This window comes from Danio rerio, chromosome 14 (genome assembly GCF_052040795.2).
Source record: "Danio rerio strain M-AB ecotype USA chromosome 14, GRCz13ab, whole genome shotgun sequence".
Classification (NCBI taxonomy): Eukaryota; Metazoa; Chordata; class Actinopteri; order Cypriniformes; family Danionidae; genus Danio; species Danio rerio.
In genome coordinates this window covers 10,862,545-10,880,656 of record NC_141034.1, presented here as the reverse complement: position 1 = coordinate 10,880,656, position 18,112 = coordinate 10,862,545, and the positions used below count along the sequence as shown (strand labels likewise).

The following is an 18,112-nucleotide window of genomic DNA, read 5'->3' as shown; positions in this document are numbered from 1 at the left end:
GGTAAACAACATAGGGAGAGACTAGGCAGAATAGCGGTATTTACTTGTGTTTTGTTGTTAAACTAATTAAAAGCTACATCATCGATGTTGTAAAAGGTCCCTTATGAAACTGAAAATAGTCTTATCAATCTTTCATCAGAAGATTTTAGTGGCTGAACAACACTTCTGTGAAGAAACCCATTTGTAACAACAACATCCAACGTTACATCAGCTTTGCGTGAAGCTAAAGCAGTTTTAAAACAGAACATCACCTGTCTAAGAAAAATCCTTCAGACATTGTGTCATCCTTTCTACAGCGTGCAAAGGTAACTCCATTGTTGATTCAGGTTTTTAAAAAGTTTTGATTCCGCATATTTTTACCGATCGCGCGCATGCTCTCTCTTGTGAACGCGTTGCGGTCGGCGGAGCTGCAAACAAACGGCTGCGCAGTTGTTTAAATCTGCATTTGCTGACAGACAGATTGGGCTACTTATCGGAATTATGGGAGATGTCGGCCTTACTCTATTTAATTTAATGAACTTTTTTTTTGTTTTATGCCTTCCCCAGAATATAAAAGTACATATAAATACATTTAGATCATTTACTTTAATCATTACAGGGCTCCAAATTAACCTTTTTTCTTGGTAGCACCGGTGCTCTTAACTTTAAAAATGTAGGCGCATCAGCCAAAATTTAGTCGCACCCACCAATTATGAGCACCGTTACTTCAAGTTTTATACAAACAGATTTAGTGCATTTGAAATCAACAGTAATCGAACTGATACGCAAAAAAATATGTCTCAACGAAATCCCGTTATCACAAGAAATACATTTTATAACATAACTGAGTGACTAAAGCATACACGGAGCGCTCACCGGCCCTGCACGCACTGCTTGAATAAATCTGTTAACGGTATAACTCTGCTGTTCTCACAAGTGCTGTCTGATATTGCACTGATGCTTTTGACACATACTGAACCTTATTATATGCATAAGGTTACGTCTTGTTAATAGTAATACTGCCTTTTCATGAGTAGCGATATTAGTTTACTTAGGCCCCGTTTACAATAATGCGTTATAGTTTGAAAACGCATAAGTTTTGCTACGGTTACGCCATCCGTCTACACTACGCCGGAGTTCTCGAGCGCCGAAAACGGAGCGTTTTGGAAACGCTGGAGAGGCCGTTTTCATTCTGAAACGCTGCTGCTCCGTCTCAGTGTGGATGATGGAAAACACAGACATCTGAAAACGGAGGCGGGGCTGCAGACATTCGCCTCTCTGATTGGGGGTTTTCCTCAATATTAAGTAGCCTACACACACAGTTCAGTCCTGCATCCTCTCCTTGTAAGTTCAGACTTCGCAAGTTTGATCAAGGCTGCAGTCTCTTCTTCTCAGTTTGATATGGAAAATAGACCGAGGACACGGGTAAATCTTCAAAGGGAACAGTGTACTGTATAACTTCAATTAACATCACCCTGGCTACGTTGTTTCACTTTCTCAACAATAAAATGTAAAAATGATATAAGGAACTGCCTATTTTAATTTTAATATTAACAACTAAACAGACAGCAGAAATGTTAAGGCGCAGTGCTGCATATATGAGCGTCATCTTCACTGTGTGGATTTTTATAACAAAACGGAGCCGATAACAACTGTCTCCTTTCAATTTCAGTGAAAATACGAAACATGCCCTCTCTTTTACTGAATATCAGTTGTAATAATCGATAATGGCCATTATAAAAGTATAACATACAAAAAGTTTATACATTATAGGAAATTAAGGCAAGCGATCTGTCAATATACAGAATGTACGTGCTTACATTAATCATTAACTTATCTTTGCGCTCAGCCAAAACACGTTACCTGAGAACAAGTAATAGATTCCAGTGACCAAAGTCAGGGAATATGTCGTTAGATACAGACAACAAGATGAATGAAATATCACGTTTAATAAATATAGTGAGATTAGATCCAGCGGGAGATGCTTGATGAGAAGTCCGACTAGCACAGCTCTCATCTGGGTAGTTTGGCTGCAGCGCTTGCCTGAGTGTGTGTGTGTGGTCATGTGATGTGCGTTTTCAGCGTTTTGGTGTGGACGGAGAGCTGTTCAGAAACGCTGGGTAAAACGCGAGTGGACGCGGATCGTTTTCATTCTAAAACGCCGTTTTAAAACTAAAACGTACTAGTGTAAACGGGGCCTCAGTGTAAGCCCGTTTGCGATGCCGATGGTGTACGTAGTGTTAAATTTTACATATAGCTGTCCCTTGCACGGCGGACAGCATCTGGCGATTATATGAAGGATTAAACAGAAGCTCTCGTGCTAGATGTGGCAAACAGTTACCTGAAAACTCCATCCTACAGACTTTTCATAGCGGACTTGAAGCCAATGGAAGTCTTTAATTCACTCTTGGAAAGGTGTAGATGGTGGATTGACATTCAGCACATGATCACAACTAAGATGTGTCATTATTTATAACTTTAGATGCCATGGTTTCTAAAACTAAATCTGTCAGTGTCATTTTCATTCTCATCTTTAGCGCTTAAGTTTTTCGCGGTAGTAGCTCTCTCTGTCATTCCAAGCAAGAAGGCGCTGAGTGATTGACAGCTTACATTAACCAATCATTCGCGTTCAGTGCTAGAGCAGTGGTGGGCCAATAAGAAGAGCGCGAAGGCGGGGCAAGTATTACGGACTTGTTACTGCAGCAAGTTGACATAACAACTGTTTTAAACCATTCCTGAGCGCTGCGTTTCGCGTTTCAAGTGTAGACAAAGAGCTTAGAGATGCATTCTGCGTGAATGTCTCCCGAATCCGCGCATGTGGAGAACATTTTGCAGTAAAAACTGGTCGCACACAACAATTTTAACCACTCGCAGAAATGCTCCCAAATATATTTTGAGGTCGCATAGATAAAATTTCGGGCGCATATGTGACCAAAATGGTTGCAATTTCAAGCCCTGCATTACTATTAGACTGTGAAGAGACTTTCAACCAGCACAACAACAAATGCTTCTGAAGACAATCACCTACTGCACCTTCAACATGAGAAATTTTCTTTCGGTTTTTGAATTTCTTCAAGTGGAGAGAGGAGCTGTTTCCTGCAAAAGAAAAGCATGTGTTCTTCAATAAAAATATTATTAATAATAATAATAATAATAATAATAAAAGCTTTATTCTTATGTTTTCTTGTAGCTGCACACGACTGAAAGATGAAGCTCGCTGGATTTATGCTCTTCATCATCAATTCAGCGGCCTCCATCAATCTCAAATACATCTCCAAGAGGAACTCAGGTAAGACTGTTGTTTTACTCAGCTTGGAGCGAAAACCTGGCGCTGAAAAGTTTGATTTGTGCTTTTTATGTTTTATTGTTTGTGATGGTTCAGAGAAGGCATTGTTTGGACTGGTTCAGGTATGTGCAGTAAATGCATTTGGCGAAAAAGACCTTGCTTCTGATGTCTTTTCGAATTGTTTGGTAGAGTGTTTTCTGAAGCTCTCTCTTTAAACGTTGCTTTTTTTTTTTATAGTAAAGAATCTAGGCTCTCCACATGATCACATAACTCAGTTTTTTTTTCCTGTTGCATTGTGTGTTTGTGTGTGGGTGCGGTGTGCATTGAGCAATTATGTTATCAGCTCCAAACGGGCATTTATGTGGGCGGTAAAAACACAGAGGCAATCTCAACCGTCAGTTTCTCACCCAGCCAGAGATTTCAGAGTTTGGCATGTATGTTTTACTGTGCCACCAAATCAGCAGAAAAAAATGTCTTTTTTTTGTTTTTTTTTAATATGTGGGTTTGTAGAAGTTCTGTTTTATAGCAAGTTGTGTGTACTCATGTACAATCATAATAACTGGCATAATTATAATGTGTTTAAATAGCCGGATGTGCAATGATTTCTCACTAAAACATCCTAAAAGCACTGAGATGTTATGATATATTCTGAATATGCAAGCCTAAGTTGCTGCTACTAGTGTAGTCTAATGAATCCTAAAAGAACTGGTGCTTAGAGAGTGTTCATATTTAACCTTGGAATTTTGTACAGTTGTCCTGTTTTCCCATCTTATTTAATAGACTTTATTGGAGTTTCCTTCTGCTTTGCCATGGTGCCATTTTGACTGACACTAGAAATAACATAATATATTGACTTTCGAGAATCAATGTCAGATCAGATTGAAGGGTTTATGCCAGCCATTAATGCAGTACTTTCAGGGGTGAAGCTGCCATTTTAAAAGTGTGTTTAAAACATCGCTGTAAACATTGGAATATGAAAATAAGGCATATTATTCAAAAATTAAGTCCAGTTTTTGAAGACATTTTTTATAGATTGTTACTAGAACAACCAGTTTGCACTTACACGAGGACACTCGGAAATTTGAGTCTGGTTTAATAAATGTGTTTATTGCTTTCAACTTCAAGCCAGCGATCATAAAGCAACAATGTCCACGCATTTGTTCCCCACATTATTTAAATATGGAGCTAATAATGTGCCAAAACAATCTGACTTTGTCAATAATTCAAATTAACACAATTCAAAGTCAGATTGAATTGATATAAAAAATGTATTTATTAAATTATGATTGTTAATAATTCAAATGAACACAATTCAATCATAAATTAATAAATCTGATTTTTTATATGCCAATAAAAAAAGTTTGATTATTCTCTGAGATGTTATTTAATTAATGAATTTGGTTCATTGAAGCATGTAAATCTATTACACAAACTACTGAAAAGCTGATCCCCAATATTCAGTTTGCAGAAAAATTGTGTCTTCCTGAACCTTACATACATTAGTAAACTCACCCAGCTCTATGATTGGCCAAAATGCTTATTTTGACTTTTCGGTAATCGTCTACTCTTCCTTGTTGATAAATCCTGACCTACTTTTTGCTGAGTCTGAATTTCACGATCTGAATTTCTGGTTTTGGATGTTAGAATATTGAATTCGATGATCTGAATTTCTTCACCTTCAAAACCTAAAACTGTATTTTTACAAACTGGATATCTGCAGTCTATAAATTCAGAACACACACACACACACACACACACACACACACACACACACACACACACACACACACACACACACACACACACACACACACACACACACACACAAAAATTTCGAAAATCCATCAATAAAAAAATTCTGCCTTGAAAAATTTAGTTGTCTTACATTTCAGATGTTAAATATTCAAGTTATGAAATTCAAGTTGAAAATAAGAATTCAAATTAAAAAGAAAAGTCTGATTTATTACATTTAAATTGTCAGTAATTCAAATTCAGATTGTTTTGGCGTAGTATTAGCTCCATATTAAAATACATATGAGTGTAATTTTACATAAGGCTATATGTAGATAAAAAAAAAAACTTTTTTTTTTTTTTACCTATTTTCAGACCCCCCAAACCCGCCACCCCGTAATTTGCACCCTATAATTCATTCATAACCATGAATCAAGCAAAGGTGAATGATTCTTAGTTTGACCTTTCGGTGATTGTCTACTCTTCCCTGTTGATCACACTTGACCTACTTTCTGCTAAATCTGAATTTTCACAATCTGGTTTTGAAGTTTAGAATATTAAATTTCTTCTCAATTTCTTCATCTTCAAAATTTGACGCTGTATTTTTACAAACTGGATATCTGCTGTCTACGAATTCAGAACACAAAAAAATCTAAAGTTTGAAATGATGTCTATAAAAATTCTGCCTTGAAAAATTTAGATGTCTTAAATCTCAGATGTTCAATATTCAAGTTCTGAAATTCAAATTCAAAATAAGAAATTCAAATTCAAAACAATTTTTAAGGACTTATAAAAAAGTCTGATTTATTAAATTATCATTGTCAATAATACAATGAACACAATTCAAATTCAGATTGTTTTGGCATATTATTAGCACCATACTATGAACTATAATAATGATCTCAATCTCAACTCGCAAGCATAATCTCAAATTGACATTGTGTCATGTGACTTATGCATATTCACACATTGCAATATTGATGTGTTGCGAAATTATATTTTGTGCAGACCTAGTTTAAATGACTCTTTCTTCTGAGAGTCATTAACTTTTATAAATGGTGCACTTGCAGATTTAAAACTTTTCAGGATGTTCTCATTCACTTAGAGCTAAGTTACACACTGCATGAAAGGTAATTTTCAAAAATATATTACTTTAATAAAGTTTCGCCTGAAGTCAACAATCAGAAAATTAATTTTCTTCTGTCTGCACTTTATTAAGCCTTAGGAGTTATACATATTTATTGCAATCTAATTGTTAATGAGTGAAACAAAGTGTACCTCGAGTATCCTGAGAGAAAGTTCATCAGAGCTGTTTTATACTGCAAAAGCATACAGACAGTAATTTAACAAGCCTAATAGATAGATAGATAGATAGATAGATAGATAGATAGACAGACAGACAGACAGACAGACAGACAGACAGACAGACAGACAGACAGACAGACAGACAGACAGACAGATAGATAGATAGATAGATAGATAGATAGATAGATAGATAGATAGATAGATAGATAGATACGAACAGGCTAATGGATGGATGGATGGATGGATGGACTGAAATATATTTTGGAAACATATTTGGAGTCATATCTTCTTTTTTACATACAATATTTTCTGAAAAAATATTAAAAAATGTACTGTGAAAAAAGCAGCTTCTCCTTTTTTTCCACACAGATGTGAACTGGGATTAATTTGGGGAATATTACTGTCCTAGTACCAGGCTTGGATATTTTTTCGTATTCTGACACTAGCTGATATTCTGACAGAAAGCTTTTCGGAATTAAAGATCAGTGGGAAAGTGTGTCAGGGTGAATTTTGTATGCGATGAAAAGCTAGTGTGGCTCTTATTTGAAACCAGTATGCTCTCTACTTCTCTTGCTCTACCTAATGTGGTGACCTTGTACTCTTATACATCAAAATGGTCCAAACTGGCATCCTAATGGAACATATTAGGGTGCCATATTAGTGCATCAAAACTGGTGGGAATGCCTCTGCATGACATGAGTAACTCAGTCCAATTGTGTGGCAGGAAGCTGTAGCGTGAAGCTGTACATGTGACGTCGAAACTAGGAAACTAAGCAGAACCTGAAACCTTTAGCCTAAGAGCATAATGGCTAATGATTACGCTCTCTTTGTAACAGTATGCAGAGAAGGAGACTAAAAGTTGCTATGTGATTGCCTAAGATTTGACCACGTTATCATTACATGGTTTCCGCAGGTACTACAGACCTTTTCATCTCCCCATAGTAAGAAAATCTCTGTAATATCCAAGGCAATTTCACAGCAATTCAGAACTGACTTAGTGGCTAATTCATATGAAATCGAACGATCTTATTCGCACAATTTGGTATGAATTGCTCATTCCCCAATGAAGGTTTGGTTTAGGGGTGGGGTTTGGTGCCACACCTCCTTTTAAAAAAACATTAAAAAAAAAAATATCACAGAACTCTGAACTTTTAACACCGAAATTTGTATGAATTAGCCACTAAACTGACAAAACGTAAAATATTTATGTTTCCTCATGAGATCAGGTTGGTATATCTGAACCAATCAATGATGGCTTTTTACTGGCATACCGGAAGTTAAAAGATTGTATTGCATTTCTTATGGCTAGCATATAACTAATTCAGCATATCACTGTTTTTAATAATAATAAAAAAAAAATTAATCAACAATAAATACATGATTGCTACTAACTAACTAACTAACTAACTAACTAACTAACTAACTAACTAACTAACTAACTAACTAACTAACTAACTAACTAACTAACTAACTAACTAACTAACTAATTATCTAGCAATATAACTAACTAGCTATATAACTAGCTAACTAGCTATGTAACTAACTAGTTTTGAACTACATTTAACTAACTAGCTTTGTAAATAACTAGCTATGTAACTAACTAGCTAGCTAACTATCTATGTAACTAACTAGCTATATAACTAACTACACGTAGACCTGCTTAAACAGCTTAAACCAGTTTATGCTAGGTTATAGAGAGGTTTTGGCCATTTCCAGGCTTGTTTCTCGCCATTTCCAACCTGGTCTTACCAGGTCAGGCTGCAAAATGACCAGCCTAAGCCAGTTAAAACCAGCTAGACTAGCCTGGTTTAAACTGGACATGGCTGTTTTTGGCCGAACTCCCAACCTGTGGTGCGTTTCCCAAACAACAATGTGACTCGCGGCTGAACTATCATAGTACGATGCATCGTTTGGGAAAAGGATGATGTAGTGATGAGGGTTTCCCAAAAACCGTAGCTTCTCTGTCGCAGATCCATCGTTTGAACGACGTTAGTTTTAACGTAAAACACCCATGATGATGCTCTAAACGGGGTGGTAACACCTTCCTCAGAGAAGAACCCCATAATTTCTTTGTGCAAATTAATAAGCTAACACATATTCTGATCTCATATATAAATGATATAAATAAATAAATAATGAGGCTATTTATTGAGAAATGAAATTTAATATTTATTATTTATTAGGAAATGAAAAGAAAATCATACTTTAATAATAATGTTGATAATGATGATGATGATGATGATGATGATTATTATTATTATTATTATTATTAAGTCTACTTTTACAATTGGACACATGCAAACCACTGCAGAAATGTGCTAACCAACAGGCCCATGTCATATACAGTACAAATACTTAATAAATATCCTATTATAAATTTAATCGATTAATGTATGCTATGTTTTTTGTTTTCACAAGGTTTGGAGACTTAACTTATGAAATTGCGCTTTTAAACAATAGTTCACCTACAGCTTTTGTCATGAGCCATGGTTGTGTTCAAAATGATATCAATGTTTTCAAAGTGCACTTCGAGGGGGACGCAATTGTAAACATAAAGATCGCTAAAACTGAACTGTAAAAGTACTTTGAAAGCAAATTACATCTAAGAGTGATGACTTTAATGCTCTTTAAAAAAAATATTCCTAGTTTAAATGTTAGAATGTTCTAAATGAATAGGGCATAGACAGGATTACTGGGAATAGAACACAGCCAGGAACTATGTTTCTAACTACAGCTCCAGAGGTGTAGTTGCAAGCATAGAAGTTTGTGACGCAGTTTGCGAATGTTCGTTTGAGCGACAGATTTGGGAAATGCCAATTTAACAAACTTTGCTTGTAGCGACACCACTTAGACCTTAGTTGGCTAACGATGGTTTTCGGAAATGCAGCTCTGGCTAGGCTGGTCAAGCTAGTTTTAGATGGCCATCTCCCTGCCTGACCAGCTAAGACCAGGCTGAAAATGGCTGGAAACCAGCCTGGTATGGCCAAAAACCCTCTAAAACCAGACTGGTTGACCAGCCATAACCAGCCAACCAGACTGGTTTAAGCTGTTTTTTTTTCAGCAGGAAACTAACTAGCTATGTAACTAACTAGCCATGTTACTAACTAGATAATTAGCTATGTAATTAACTAGCCATGTAACTAACTAGCTATGTAGCTAACAACATTTGACTGACTAGGTATGTAACCAGGCCCGGATTGGCCTATTGGGAGGACCGGGAGAGTTCCCGGTGGGCCGATCTGTTTTTTAGCCGCGAGGGTCGGTATTTCTAGCTGCTTGCACTCTCAGCAGTCACATTTTTTTTTTATTTAAATATTTATTTGACCATAGCCTCACTCTTTTTATTCATTATTTTGCCGCAGCTCCGCTCTTCTTATTTATTGTCTCGCAGCCCCATGAACAAAATGCAGTCTACAGGGTAATGATGATGTAACTATCATTTCCGCCACAAATGTGAAGCAGCACCATTGTGGTCCAGTGGTCAGCACGTTGCGTTGCGACGTCGTCGATCTGTGTTCGATGTAATTCTTTTTTCTTTTTTTTTGTGAAGACATATAAAACTGTAAGGTTGTTGAACATTTGAAGTTATAAAGCAGCTGTTTGCTTGAAAAAGACATGATAGTGTAATTAGAAACTGATTTGGAAATGACCTTATATTAATAGTGTCAGTCGTGAACTGAGGTGGGCCAGTCAAAGGCTTGTAACTCCAGGGCTGAAAAGGAGTCCCACTCCGGCCCTGTATGTAACTAACTAGGTATGTAACAAACTAGCCATGTAACTAACTAGCTATGTAACTAACCACATTTAACTAACTAGCTATGTAACTAACTACATTTAACTAACTAGGTATGTAACTAACTAGGTATGCAACTAACTAGCCATGTAACTAACTAGCCATGTAACTAACTAGCTATGAAAATACAATTATTAATATTGTTTCATTATAAAAAGAGTTTCTTGCTTTTTAAAGGCATGTTTATTTTCAATATGTTCGTCATATTTACAAAAATGCAGCTTTTTTGTGTGGTTTTCTGTGGTTCTTTAAACCTTGAAGCCTTGGTGAAGACTTTCAGAAATGTGAACTATTTAAAGTCATGAAACTGTGCTAATCTGAAAAATGACATCAGTTTGTGGAATACCCTTCATGGAAAGCGTCCAATGTTTCTTCTGCAACCAGATTCAAGACTCAGGTTTAGATCATATTGTCCATATTTTCCCAGGCATTGGGATTTTGCGAATAACTGTCCCAATTGAGCTGAGTGTAATATGTTTGGACAGCAGACCCCTGAGGATGTTTCTATATGAGGTTGTCCATTAATTGCAGCCTTAATGCTCTGCTTGAAGAGTCTGACCTTAGTCAGCACTTCACCATGTGACACGTCATTGAGAGACATCTTCAACCTTTGACACTTTTCATCTTACCTAATACGCAATTAGCTTTCCATTCTTAGACCTTTCTCACATTTAGAACAGAAGCCTAGATGATTCAGTGTTTAATTCAGCAGCAGTCTTTATTTTATTTTTATTTACATATCTTACATAAACTGTGTAATTTCACCAATATGTTTGTGTGTGCGTACTGGTTTTGGTGATTAACATGGACAGAGATTTGTATAATGACATGGGTATGACCTAGATCTATTAAGGCACCCAGTAATCATTTTTTGTTTTTAAAAGATTAAAAACAAACAAAAGATTTTAAAATCAAGTCTAATTGACATCTAAACATAGTCGTCTTGGCTAAAGCAAAGCAAAATTTGGGCTGTTAAATTTGTTAGAGAAGAATAGACCAAAACTAGATTAGTCGTCAAATAAACTGAAAAGAATGACTACACATATAAAGTCTGTCTAATCTATCTATTTGACGACCAGTCTAGTTTTCTTAGACATCTATTAGATTTTCACTGACAGTCGAAGTTTAGCCTTGTTTTAGCCAAGCTGTCTACGTTTTGACATCTATTAAACACAAAATTGTTTGCTGGGCAGTTTATGAGGACATGTCCTCATAATTCAAACTGCTCAAAAATCAAACTTATTTGATAAGTATATAAGATCTTATCAAATAGAAAATTTGATAAGCATTGTTGGCTCCAAATTGTTGTACTGTATAGTCTCTTTCTTCACAAAAAAAAAAAAAACGTGTTCAAGAGGAAACTAAAACTTCACCTTTTAGAAAAGGCCTTTAATATAATTTGAGCTTACTTTTTTGCCTATGTTTCATGGTTTATGTATTGTATGCTGTTTTATTCCTTTGATATTATTTAATATTTTAATACAAATTGTGTACAGCACATCAGTCAACAACTGTTGTTGTCTTGTGCTATATAAATACGTTAAGTAAAGAAAAGTATGTAACATTTTTCACAGGTTTTCAGTGAGTTTTTCTGTATAAAATACATTGTGCTTATTTACATTCAGAATATAGTTTAAAGTATTATTCATTGTCTATAAACCTCTAAATGACCTAGGACTCTAGTTCATTTCTGTGTGGAGTTTGCTTGCTCTTTAAACTATGTTGGTGTGGGTTTCCTCTGGGTGCTCCGGTTTCATCTACAGTCCCTACAGGTGAATTCGATAAACTAAATTGGCCATAGTGTATGAGTGTGAATGTGAGAGTGTATCGGTGTATCTCAGTGCTTTGTTGCAGCTGGAAGGGCATCCGCTGTATAAAACATATGCTGGATAAGTTGGTGGTTCATTGCACTGTGGAAAACCCTGATGAACTGAGGGACTAAGCCGAAGGAAAATGAGTGAATGAATGAATGAATGATTCAGACCTTTATAGAATAAACAATTTTTTCAAAGTTACATGAGCAATTCCATGAAAATTTTGCCATAAAAAAATAAAATAAATAATCACCAAAACACGAAAGTTTTTTTTTTTTTTTTTGTAGGCTTGCATTTAACAGTATTGTAAATATACTCAAAAATATTTGGTCAATGTTTTCAAACAATTTTATCTGATTTACCAAAGTCCGGTCAAAGTCCGGTCAATCTAATAAATACTATTTCTGCTACACAACAAACGAAAGATTATAATAAATCATTCAATTCAAAGCTGAAAGCTGCAAAACTGTTTTTTTTTTTTTAATATTAGTAACTAAATAATAATATACATCTCAAGAAAGAATGGACAAAAAAAGGTAAGGAAAGTGTCACTTCTATCACTCTTTAAAAGTTTTGGTTTGGGTTTGTGTCATTTTAATGCACTGATTTTCATTTTTCTGTGTTTGTGGAAAGCAGGCAGGTCAGCTGACCCAATATATAAGCTGGTAGAGCAGGATTCTCGCGATGACCACCGGTGCAATACTGCTCTTTGTTATAAGCCGCAGATTCAGTTTAGATTTCAGTTTTTTGGCGATGATGTGTAGAGTGTTAGATTTAACATTTAGCAGTAATTTGCGCTGAACACACAGTAAATGCAATGCATCGAGATTAAGCCACCTTCTCCGAAAACACTAGATTGATCTCGGCTGATGGATCAACATTCACCACATGTCATGATCGCTGTCATCGGCACCGTTATTTGTAAGTTTAAATGGGGTTTGCAGACCTGTGTGTACTTTTCACTTTTCGGCTGTTTGCATTTTCTGCGGTAACAAAAGCTCCCTATCGTCTGACAGCGGAAAGCCTTGAGTGATTGACAGCTAATATGAACCAATACAGGGGCAGGGAAGAGCGATTCAGCAAGTTTTTGGAAAGAATCAAAACAGGTCGCACTATAACCATTATATGCAGTCGCACAAATGCTCCCAAATATATTATGAGGTCGCATAGATTACATTTCGGGAGCATATGCGACCAAAATGGTCGCAATTTCGAGCCCTGATCCGTAACAAAACTTTTCCCTCATATATGCAAAAATGTATAATTAAATTAATAATTTTTGTTTTATAGTGTGGCAAATATTATCCTTTTAATTAGCGTTGTTTCTTTTGAGTTGTGCGGTTTCATTCACAGAATTTCTACAAAGTATGTTATATACTACAAACTCGCAGACTTTCTTGGTAACTTTCATAATGCATGATTATTTACATCAAATGAAATACAAAAAAATGTTTACAGATGGATATCTTTTTGATGCCACAACTCTGTGGTTGGTAGTTTTGGAAAATATCAACAAATGTTCAATATAATGCAAACATATATAATTTACGTTTTAAGTTTTTACTGCAAACGTCACATCCATAATGCGGGAATTGCTCATATAATACATCTATTAAAGCCAAAGAAAAGGTCTTTATTTGTTTCCATATATGCGCTGTTTATAGCATAAAAAATAAAATGTACAATTTTAATCTGCACATCATTTAGAAACACTCTCTCTCCTATAATGCACATTTAAAATAATGTACTTATATGTTATCTTGAAGGCAGAGTGTAGCTTGAGCTTATTCATTTTAAACGCTATAAAATAAGTTATAAAATATTGACGTTTTTATATTATTCTGATGTTGACTGTGTGGGTTTTGACTCAGATTAAAATAATAAAAATAATAAGGAAAAAAACTCCTTTTTTTAGTGTGAAGCAGTCACCATGGAAACAGTATCTAAAATCAATCACAAGTCAGCCTCTAAGATATCAAAGCAATCTATTAACTCATCCCCATCTCTCTTACTGGCGTTTTTCAACTCAATGTCTGAATAATGCAGCACAGTATGATATGATTAGATTGCTTTTTATTATTGTGTTGACCAGCTAAACGAGTTTTTATACAATAAATTATTAACAACAGTCAACACGTGTGGTTAGCACTTGTTCTGAGTGTGAACTTAATACTGAACTGTGTTAATAAATAACCTGACATGGATGTTCCACAAGTAATTCTCTTTTTTCTTTTGACAGAAGTGAGCAGGGTTTTAAATCGTGATTTTTCTGTAGTTCAGCAAGACTTTTGAAGCTTGGAAAGTGGAGCATCTAAACATCTTCACAAATAACAAAATAGCTTTCCATGGGAAATATTAACAGTTTATAAGGTCAGTATGTATTTATCTGAGAAAAATAATGTAGGTTTTTGAGAGGTTTTTCAGGCAAACTAGTTTGAGGTTAAGTTAAAAGTGTTGATGGAAACAAATTATACTTTTTTTTTTTGGCAATCTGATGACTGTGGTAATAAAGTTGTGGCAGTTTATTTCCAGTACAGTTTACTTAAGCTAAAAATATTTTGGCATTGTGATTAATATGTTCAAATACTGTTTGAATATTAAATATTAAATGGCATTTTATGCCGTTCAGCCTTATAATCTTAAAATGTAAGCAAAATCACCTGTTTTGTCATCATTTTAGACATCATGCTAATCAATCAATCAAATACCTCTATACCGCTAAGTGACGTTTGTAAAGTAGCAACAGTTTCTGCTGTTCTGACTTCAGCTACAGATGTGAATGAACTGCATAAGAGAGTAGTTCCTCATACAAAAGGGTTTTGAGACTCAACGTGTTTGATTGTCTTTTTTGTAAACACGATTATGCCGTCAAACTGTTGTATAAATGCAATATCACTCAGGTAGCAGTACCTGAGTGATATACAACCAAATCGCACTGCTTCTCATGTGATATTGCTCAAAGCAAAGTAGAAAATGGATTTTAACATTGTTAGACTCTTCAGAAAACCATCAAATAGTGTTGTTTAAACAATTGTATCGTGTAAAACCGTATTCATATCACAATATTTATTGCAGAAAAATATAATTTATCGCAATTTTATTTTTTCTAATATCATGTATTCCTAGTATGTTTCCATTTGACATTGGGCTGGACATACCTAAGTATATATTGTATATATGGTTTTATAGAAAATCCATCAGATATATCAATCCCTATCCCATTAGCAGTTGATTTTTAATAAAGCCTCAGGAGAATTAGAAGCGGTGGAGACATTTATCCCTTAAGTTTGACATTTAAATCATGAGGAGAAGCACTAATATTTAGCTTAATACTTAACATTAATGTATTGTTTTAAATTTTCATGAAAATTAATTATGATTCGATGAATAGAGCATAATGAGTATAGCTTTTAGCTGTGGTAAATGTTCATTAGGTGTGATTTCCAGTTTGGTTTTTAGCATTCGTAAAAGGGTTTTTGTTTAGCCTAATTTGACACATCCCCCCCCAACTCCGCATCTCAAGGTAACTACACAGAGCACAAGACTCTAGAAGACAGCACAACTGTCTGCTAGTTTGTAATTAAACTGTTCACTGATCTCGGTGAGTCCTCTGCTATGTAATTTAGTCGTATCCATAAAGCTGTGTATTATATAATTCCGAGAGATTTGCTTTAGGGTGACACTCAAAGATGGAGAACAGTTTTTCAGGGATTAGTTTAGAGGCAGTTTAAGCGCCAAATATATATTAACCTATGAGTCACATTTTATATTTCCTTCAGAAATCTGATTACAGGTCAAGAGTGGGGAATTACATTATTGTACAACCCAACAATTAGGAGTAGTTAGGCTGTAAGATGCAAGGTAGTATGACAAGCTGATTTTAACTCTCACTGCATGATACGAATGAAGCACAATACAATAGACTCTAAAAAATGGATATTATTTGCTGTTTAAAGGAATAGTTTACTCAAAAATGATTACTAAAAAAGTCATTTACTCACCCAAAACTGTCTTCTGTGTACATAACTTTTTTTTTCTATCAGAGGAACACAGTTAGAGTAGTTTCCAAATTGATCCTGGGCACTTTTTTATTATGTATAATGGTGTTAGAAAGTGGCTTTTATTTTGAAGCATTCACAAAGCTTTTAAAAAGCACAACGTGCACAGATTAATTATTTACTTGGAGATTATCAATGCGTGCTAGAAAATAAAGCACTTTCATATATATATATATATATATATATATATATATATATATATATATATATATATATATATATATATATATATACAACAGTTCTGTCTGGTTCTTGAATCTGATTGGCTGATAATCGTGCGGTATTTTGCCAGTAACAGCACATAAAAGCCTCTTCACCCTTCACCTTTGTGTATTACTCTGCCCACATAGAGTCAGCAACATTCAGAGGACAGTCTACAGTTTGACAAATGTTACTGCTGTTGGACAACATAATGTAATTTGGAGGCTTTTTAGTCAGGAACGTAGTTGTTTAGGTTGTAGTTATGCAGTTTATTTATAAGAATAGTGCCTATTTTAAAATATTTACAATTTCTGAGAGACAGTGCGTCGCGGCCATTAGCCTGCCATACTGAGTAGACCAAAGACTGTTGACGTTTTCTGTCCACAATGGCGACAGGACTGCATATTTAAGCCCTTAGAAGATTAAAACTGCGTAACTGCTGCTAATCAAATAATTATTAAACTGGTAAGTGGTATTCCAAGTCTATCTCTCTCCTTTGTATGTGCTGTATTTATATTGTATTTAATATATATATATATATATATATATATATATATATATATATATATATATATATATATATATATATATATATATATATATATATATATATATATATATATATTGCAGAATCTGCAAACATGTTTTCCTATTTCTCTGCTAAATTTGGTGTAACACTTTATAATAACTGCACACTAGGAATCATTTATTAAGCATTTGCAAATAGTTCATTCCTAATTAGTTAAGCATACACATTGTAAGTCATTAGTAAGAAGGTTATAAACACAGCTACAAATGCTGTATTCTTGACTTAAAAGGCCCTGTATAATGTGCTTAATTTTTTTATTGTATTTTCATACTTTAGTAATGACTAATGTTATTAAATTCAGTATTACATTATTTAGAACAAAGAACGAAGTTTAGGGACTACAAAAAAAAAAAAATACATCTGGGCAAGTGAGATCATAAACGCTTCAGGTTACGTGCTATTTCCACAGAGCTTGTTCAATATTTGGTGATCCAAATGACATGACACATAAATAGAGAAGTGCTTACAATTTAATTTTAATTATGTTCCAGAGAATTAAAAAATATATATAGCTAGCATTTGACAAAGGATAGCTTCCAGAATTTCTCCCAGTTTAGTGCTGGATTTGGCTAAAAACGTCTCCAACAGTACATGCAGTCTTTAAAATACATTGTAAATACTGCTCCATATTCGGGGGCATGCAGAATCTGCGGTCATTTTTTCTAATTCTGTGCTAAATTTTGTAAAATGAAACCTTTTAATCAGATGATTTATGCTGAATAATTTTGGAAGTATAGTAACTAAAACTTAATACATAAAATAAGTAAATATTTAAAAACATTTTAAAAACTTTTATTTAATGTTTACAATAAAAATCCAATTAGATCAACTTGTTTGTTAAACAAAATAAGTCTATTATATAATAAATCTACTAAAAGACAGAAAATATTACTTTACAAACTGTATTGTAAATGCATCATAGAAACATTCGAATGCTAGTTAATGATAATATGATTGGAATTAACATATAAAACTGAATAAATATATATTTACATAAATTAACGGTACATAAGGAAATAAATACTGTAGACTCAATGACGGGGTAAAAAATCTGTGGAAATGAGCCCATTTTTGCACATGCAGATACTTTATAGAGCCTACCCATATGTATAAGTTACAGCCTTTGTTTTTATGACCATACAGCACTGTCACACTCACCTCTTGTAGTTATGAATATTACAACATGTTTTGATTGGCACATGGGCACTGCTATTTCAATGACTTGTTTAGGAAATGTTCTAAATCATTAATACAACTCTATTACACATAATCAATAGCCACTTTACTGTCTGCCAGGCAAGATGTTGTATTTTATTTACATTTGTTCAATATAGAATTTAACAGCAGGGTTTCTCT

At 34.5% G+C, this 18,112-nt stretch overlaps 2 protein-coding genes and 1 long non-coding RNA gene across 5 annotated transcripts in view; 2 read left to right on the top strand and 1 right to left on the bottom strand.

Moving 5' to 3' along the window:
- LOC147840770 (uncharacterized) overlaps positions 1–18,112 on the bottom strand; it is an 821,899-nt gene that overhangs the window by 167,907 nt on the left and 635,880 nt on the right. The window lies entirely within an intron of this gene.
- Positions 1–18,112, top strand: part of il1rapl2 (interleukin 1 receptor accessory protein-like 2) — a 596,834-nt gene that overhangs the window by 61,555 nt on the left and 517,167 nt on the right. For 2 of the 3 annotated variants that reach the window (XR_015506586.1, XM_087279997.1), the window contains exon 2: positions 3,170–3,268. Coding sequence is in view for 2 of the 3 variants with exons in the window: in XM_087279997.1 (XP_087136123.1) it covers positions 3,187–3,268 (82 nt within the window). In the remaining variant the exon portion in view is untranslated. 3 annotated transcript variants of the gene reach the window in all.
- Positions 1–18,112, top strand: part of commd5 (COMM domain containing 5) — a 432,514-nt gene that overhangs the window by 143,598 nt on the left and 270,804 nt on the right. The gene's annotated exons all lie outside the window — the stretch shown is intronic.